The 7521-nt window shown below is 37.5% G+C and overlaps 1 protein-coding gene across 1 annotated transcript; it reads left to right on the top strand.

Moving 5' to 3' along the window:
* Nucleotides 1-4617: 4617 nt before the first annotated feature.
* LOC113302432 (F-box protein At5g51380-like) lies at nt 4618-7316 on the top strand. Its single transcript, XM_026551335.1, has 2 exons — nt 4618-5993; nt 6531-7316. The coding sequence occupies exons 1-2, from the start codon at nt 4654-4656 to the stop codon at nt 6796-6798; spliced, it is 1608 nt and encodes a 535-aa protein (XP_026407120.1). The 5' UTR covers nt 4618-4653; the 3' UTR covers nt 6799-7316.
* Nucleotides 7317-7521: the final 205 nt, after the last annotated feature.

Consider the following 7521-nt stretch of genomic DNA (forward strand, 5'->3'; position numbering starts at 1 on the left):
GTTTCGTTGTATCCATTCATCCGACGGTCGCTCCTCGCTTGCCTCCGCATCACCGTCCGATTCACCTACCAGCTTCGCATCCAGTGACTCAGCGACGCAGAACATCAAACTCGATACGCCCGCCTAACACCCTATCACCCGAGCCCTACCACCTAACCAAACAACCCCCTTCTCCCATTCTATCGAACCCATCTACCACCATCACCCCCCTCTCTGCAGAACCACCTCCTTCCCTGCCGCACCACCATCATCACCACCACTCCCTGACGCCACCAAACACCACCAACTCTCCACAACAACCCTAACCCACATCATTATTTCCCCTTTCACCAACTCTATGTCCTCCTAATCACTCAATTTCACGCCTCTCCCATGTCAGGAACCCTAGAGGTGAAATTGACAAATTAGGTGAAATAGAGTTGCAATTGGAGGCGTGGATAACATCAGGAGAGTCAGAGAAAGGATGGGTCGACGTCAATTTGAAGATTAGGTGAGTTAATTTCACTGTTGGAATTTGGGGAGTTTTCTATAAACCCTAATTGTATAATTAGGGGAATTGTGTTTGTGAGCTATAAATAGAGAATGGGTGTAGTGTGAGAAACTTTATGCTTGGATTAGCCGGCATCCAGGACTTTCATGTCCTGTTAATGTTAATGTTTTTTTTCTCTTTAATGTGTTTCAGTTCAGTTTCATGTTCATGTTTCAGTTAAATTTCAGTTATGTTCATTGTTAATTGTTCATTGTTAATTTCAATTATGTTCATGTTAGTTGTGTTAGTCTCCTGTTAGTTCAATTCTGTTAAGGTTCTGTTAGATTCTAGAATATCCTGTTAATGTTTCTGTTGAATGTGCAATGTCCTTTTCATGTCCTGTTAATTGTTTGTCTCCTGTTAACATGTGTTGTTGCTCACTGCCATGTAATGTTCACTGTTTTGTTTAATTTGTTGTCACAATTGATGGAATGCTAGGCTAGATATCTTAGAAGCTTTGTGCTGATTGTGCAATGGAAGAAATCAGTGCTCATAGCAAGCTGATTTTCTTGCCATTCCTTGTGTATGCTTAGGTTGCAGTGTTGATTGTGCATTGGGAGAAACTAGTGCTTATAGCAAGCTAGTTCTCTTCCCATTCTTTTAGTATACCTCCTGAATGCCTTAGCCTAGCCTTGCTTCATTTCAGTTTCTCCACATCCCTGCCCTTGGCTTAGGCCTTGGTTCATCTTGTGTTGTTTTCTGTTGCTTTTGTTCATCTTTGCTTGCACTGTTTTCTGTGGCTTAGGCCTTTGCTGCTATTTGCTTTCCCCTGCTGTGTGCTCCCTTGTGCTGCAGTGCACTGCTTGTGCAGCTGCTGCTGCCTTCCCTTCTGCTGTTGCTGTTGTCTGCTGCAGCTCCTTTGCTGCATTGTTCTCTTCCCACTGCCTCTGCACTTGGCTTGCTGCAACTCTGTTGTTGCTGCCTTCCTTGGCCTTGCTGTGCACTTGCCTCTGCTGTGCAGTATTGCTGCTGCCTTCACTTGCTGTGCAGCTCTTGCTCCTGCTGCTGCTGCCACTCCACTTCTGTTCTTGTTGTTGCTGCTGCTTCCTGCAGCCAAGCAAAGGCCAATCCAACTGAGCCCAAAGCTCAGCTCATTCCAAAAAGCTAAGGCCCAGTCCACAGTTACCAAGCCCAGGTTTGAACCAAAAGTTGAAGCCCGGTTCATTAAAAATCAAAGCCCAATTCAACCAACCTGTGGGCTTAATCCATAAGCCTAAACTCAAAAGCCCAAGACCAAACTAACTGAGTCCAAGATTCAGTTCATTTCACAGGCCAAAGACCTAAAGTATTTTATTGTTAAAAACAAACCCATTAAGCCCAAATCACTCAAAGGGTATTCAAAACCCAACAACAATTTAGGAACCCAATTAGCTAAACACTCCAAACACACCCGATCTCTGTGGATCGACCCGTACTTGCACGAGCTACAACTGACGACCGTGCACTTGCGGTATTACTGTAGGCCCCCGTTTTTATTGCTTCATTTACACACCTTTCGAGGCCTGCCAAGTTTTTGGCGCCGTTGCCGGGGAATGTTTTGCATTTAAATATAATATTTTAGAAGCCTATCATTATCCCACAACAGCTTTCCGGGAGGTCACTCATCCCTGGATTACTCCCACCCGAGCATGCTTAACTGCATAGTTTTCTGCCAACTCTGGAGCCAATTATGCTAATAAGGTCTCAGAGTTAGGAAAGAACAAACCATTACTTATATTTCATTCGGTCAACTACCGCCGAATATCGGGGTTTTATAATTTGGTTTGAAAGGGGATTCCCTCCAACCCATAATAGCCTCAAATTTGATCGAATTCTTTAAAGTATTTCGTTTCGATTTAGTCTCTCAATCTCACAACCCTTGCTCTAAGAAACACATTATACGTTAAGTCTGAAGGTTAAATTTTTCCCGAAGAGCTTTAGTAGGTTTTCTACTTCAGTTGCAACACCTTTCCTTAGAAAATAAGTCATTGAACTTTGTGGGTTTTAGATTTGACAAAATATATTATGAATAAACTATCTTGTTTTAATTGATATGTTAGTCCATTTGTGTCGATTCTTTATAAATATGTAACCACGTGCAGCTAATGATGTTTAAAGCTAGCGTCGGTTAGTTCTGTAAATTGCAAACAATAGGCAAGGTTAGAGTCATCGTGTTTATAATTTTGGGCATGTCTCTGGGACTTGGGAAGAAATGTTGTGTTATTAAGTTAATCATGTAATGAAGTTACATTTTTTTAGTAATATGTCAACAATAATATTAAGCTGAAAACATGATTCTAACTCCATGCTTATTAAATTCAATACTTGGAATTTCGAAATTCTCGGCATGATTTGGAAAATGAAACCTTATTGTATCACGTATGACCTGAAATTTGAAATTTCCAGTAAGAAAAATAGGTACCAACTCAAAGCATCTGCACTATCAAATACAATAAAAGTATTGAACATATACAGGTGCATTTCATAGGTTTCATTTCATGGCTCCCATAGGGAGTGGATCTGAGCACACACCCTCAAACCTTTTTTTTCCTTCTTCGTCTCGGTATATGTATTATCTTTAAGGCTTCTATTTTCTTATTTAGGTTTAAGGTTATAAAAATTGGGTTTGTTTTTTTATTTTGAGGGGTTTTGATTCATGGAGATGTTAGATCATATTTGTTTACATGGAAAATCTCTCATGTTTCTAAGATTCATCCACAATTTATCTAAAAAGTAACCTTTTTTTTGGCAATAGTTTTCTCTTCCTCTTCAACAACCACAATCAGGAGCAGTAACAATAACTTCTCTAGTCTTGAAAACAACAGCAGTAACACCAATCACTACAATAAAAATAACATTCACAGAAGCATCGATAACAATCATAGAAACAACAACAAATACAATCACACATTCAACTCCAAGATCAACTTGCAAAACATCCGATTGAAAGAGAAAATAAAGCAAGATTACATATATCACTGATGACGACTCCTGGTTTGGATTATTTTCAGTTATTTTGTTACTTGAAAACGAAACATTGTATTGCCTGTCTTTCCAGTGTTTTGTAGGCATGTTAAAAGGTTTGGAAGCAGTCTATTCTTTCAAATCCATGTCTTCTCACTACCCGACTAGGGAAGATTTACAATGTATGGAAGAAATTCGTTCTTTGCCACACGATAAAAAACCTGAGAGATGGATGGATCAATTTTTGATCGTAATTCTCTTGCTTTTTGCAGGATTATTAATTTGTTTAGAAGAAATTAGCTCTTTCCTACAATGTCATCTAATCTTCACAAGAAGCGGATTCAAATAGCTGTATTATTTGATGATTTCCTTTGTTGTCACTTTAGAGTTGTTAATGTTTTTGATATTCAAAATTTTTCTTAATTTACTCAATTATCTCTGTGAAATTTTGTTGTTCGACCACTCTTGATGAGAATTATCTCTACGGTAATACTTGTAATAGTGTTGTTGAGGATGTAAAATACTAGTAAGGTATTCTCGGCCTTATTTGGAAAACAAAACCTTATTGTATTTTATACGGCTTGAAAATTAAAATTTCCAACAAAAAAATCAAGTATTTAGGACATACTCAAAGCATCTGCAAAATTTAAATACAACGGCTTGAAAATCAGTTTATAAAACATATATTATATAAAGACAACAGAAACAATAAGACGCAAAAACATTAAAATTCTATTGCTGACATGAAATTGACATTCTTGATTATCCTTGTAGTTATGCACAGACTTGGTATGATTTGGAAATAAAACCTGGAGTATTATTTTGCATACGATTTAAAAATTAAAATTTCAGAAAAGATCCCGTACTTACTCAACACAAAAATTGAAACACACACAGGTGCATTTCATTGATTTCATTTTTCAGTTTCACCAACTTGATTAGTCCTGTCTTTAATTCCATTTAAGCCCTCCGATTAAACTAGGAACTCTAATTAATGCTTAATCAGATAAACTAAGCAAAACAAATAAAAGGACAGTCTTGTAATTATAACTAGGCCAAATTAGAAAAACAAAATAAAAAATGATAGACCCCACAAAAACATAAAAGTAAATAGAAAAAAACAAAATAAAACAAGAAAACAAAAATTAAATCTGATTTTGTTAGAGAAAAAGAGAGAGGAGATGATGCAGCCAAGCAGAACAAGAAGCAGCAGAAGTTCTGAAGAAGCAGATAATATTTTCAAAATTTCAAACCCAAAAAAAGAAGAAGAAGAAAAAAACCCTAACCCTAACCCTGAAAATCTTCATTTCCCATCATCACCAAATGAAAAACAAAGCCCTATTAAAAATAAACCACCATTAGGAAGACCCTCAAGCTGGCCAAATCACTGGTTCAAAAAAGACAATCAAAAAACTCTTCAAAACATTGTTCTAAAGATGCAGCTTGAATCTATTGCTGTTGATGAGAAGCAGAAATTAAAACCATCAACACCATCCAAAAAGAAAACCCTAATTCTTGATTTTACCAACACAGATGTTACTTGTTTATTATCTGATGAAATCCTTTTACAGATTCTTTCCAAGTTACCTGTTTATCAATATAAACCTAATTCATTGGTGTGTAAACGGTGGATGTTTTTATCAGGTCGTCTTGTTCGTTCTGTTAAGCTTCTTGATTGGGATTTTCTTGAATCAGGGAGACTCGTTTCTCGTTTACCTAATCTTACAGATGTTGATTTAACTAAAGCATGTCTTGTTTCAACAAATAATGCTGGGATTCTCTTAACACATAGATTGATTTCTATTCATCTTGATTCTGATTTCTCTGGGGATTCGTTTATTCGTCGTGAGAATTTGTTGTCCTCCAAGGTTATTGATTTAGGGCTTGGGAATCTTGCTCGCGGTTGTCCTAATTTGCGTAGGCTTGTTTTGATTGGTGCAACTGAATTAGGGCTTTTAAGTGTTGCTGAGGAATGCCCAACATTACAAGAGTTGGAATTACATCATTGTACGGATCAATCTTTGAGAGGGATTTCGGCTTGCCATAATATACAGATTGTGAAATTGATTGGTTCTGTTCATGGGTTTTATAATTGTGGGATTACTGATATTGGGTTAACCATTTTGGCTCATGGGTGTAAACGATTAGTGAAGCTTGAGCTGAGTGGATGTGAAGGTAGCTATGATGGAATTAGAGCAATTGGACAGTGTTGCCAAATGTTGGAGGAATTGACTTTGTGCAACCATAGAATGGATGATGGGTGGATTGCTGCACTTTCATTTTGTGGAAATTTGAAGACTTTAAGGCTTCAATCTTGTAAGAAGATTGATCCGATTCCGGGGCCAATTGAACATTTAGGGTCTTGTCCAACTTTGGAACGCTTGCATTTGCAGCAATGCCAGTTTCGTGATAAGGAGAGTGCAAATGCATTGTTTCTTGTTTGTGTGGCAGTTAAAGAGATTGTTTTTCAAGACTGTTGGGGATTGGATAGTGAGATGTTTAGCTGTGCTAGTAATTGCAGGTATTATGAGCACTTCCCCCTCTTTAAGTTAACTTTTCGGTTGAAAATTTTAATGGACATCCTTTGGGTTTGCAGGTGTCAAGAATACTAATTAGGTTTTATGTTTTATCTTGCTATTACCTATCTTAATTTATAAGCTACTTTGAGAAAGAAGATAAAGGGTAGCTAAACTTCTGTCATTACTTGTTACAGTAGTTCTTGTCTACTTAGGTATCTATTTTGCTCTATGGCACAGGATGAATTTTTTATCTATCAATGGGATAAAAAATGGATTACAGCCTGTTTTTACTCAAAAAGTGTGAGAGCATGGTTCATATAGACTGCCAATTAAGCAAAAACATGTGTGTTGAAGCCAAATAACGAGTGAAAGTTTGCCCATAATACCACTCAAATCCCATATTAATTGGTTATGTGGATTTATATCTTCCTGCATTAGTTTTGAGTTGTAGTAATGATTCGGAACCTGTTACATGGTCAAAAATAATACTGATAATTGGTAGTTTTTGAAGTCTTAATGAGTGGTTGATTTGCTCTCAGGAGGGTTAAATCTATCTCGTTGGAGAGATGTTCAATGCTAACAACAGAAGGGCTGGAGTCTGTAGTTCTGTCTTGGGTGAACCTTCAAAGTCTTAGAGTAGTCTCATGTAACCATGTTAAAGATAGTGAAGTTACTCCTGCACTCTCAAGTTTGTTTTCTGTGCTGAAAGAATTTACATGGCGACCGGATAGCAGATCTCTTCTTACATCAAGTCTTGAGGGAACTGGAGTTGGAAAGAAAGGTGGTAGGTTTTTCAGGAGGGTGTGAAGTCTGAATGTGCCCCCAGATGTTCAGTATAAGAGCTCCTGTACACACTTCGATAAATTTACAGTTTCAAGTCTTTGAGCAATTCCACATTGTCGATATGCCCTGGTGCATCAGCTTGTTACAACAGAGTAGATTTCGGCATTCACCACTGGGACCAAGCGTCTTCAACTTATTTGTTCTTCTGAACTAGTCACTGTTTCTGCTCGATTTCTCTTGTAGTGTAATAACCCCTTAGGCGTGCTGTTTCTAACTGATGTAAACTTGTATCTGCATCACTTATATTCTGCAACCTGCTCTACTAATATAAGATTAGGAAGGCTAATCTTGCTATTCAGTAGTTGTACCAATTACATAGGGCTCATTCGTAGTGGATTTGTAGTCTTACCATTTCTTTGTAATTTATTTGTACGCAGTTTGTTAATCTGTTCCCATTTGGAGATGTAACATACTGAATTGTATATATTTCTTTGTTAAACTTTTATGGAGCCGTAACATGGTCCAGCCCCCTTTTCTGCAGTGTTTCTGCTGAACTACGATCAGTTATCTTTAGAAGGAAGTGTTCCAGTCCTAATGCACTTTGCCACTTCACCAGTTGGTATGCTTTGTTTACCTTTGTGCTAGCATGTTAGTGGTATAAATTTTGTTTCTTGAATTTGTGAATTTGGGTGGATGTACACATATGAAGTTATTATTTATGTTCACGCGCAATCCTTTTGTATTTCA

This window comes from Papaver somniferum, chromosome 8 (genome assembly GCF_003573695.1).
Source record: "Papaver somniferum cultivar HN1 chromosome 8, ASM357369v1, whole genome shotgun sequence".
Taxonomy (NCBI): Eukaryota; Viridiplantae; Streptophyta; class Magnoliopsida; order Ranunculales; family Papaveraceae; genus Papaver; species Papaver somniferum.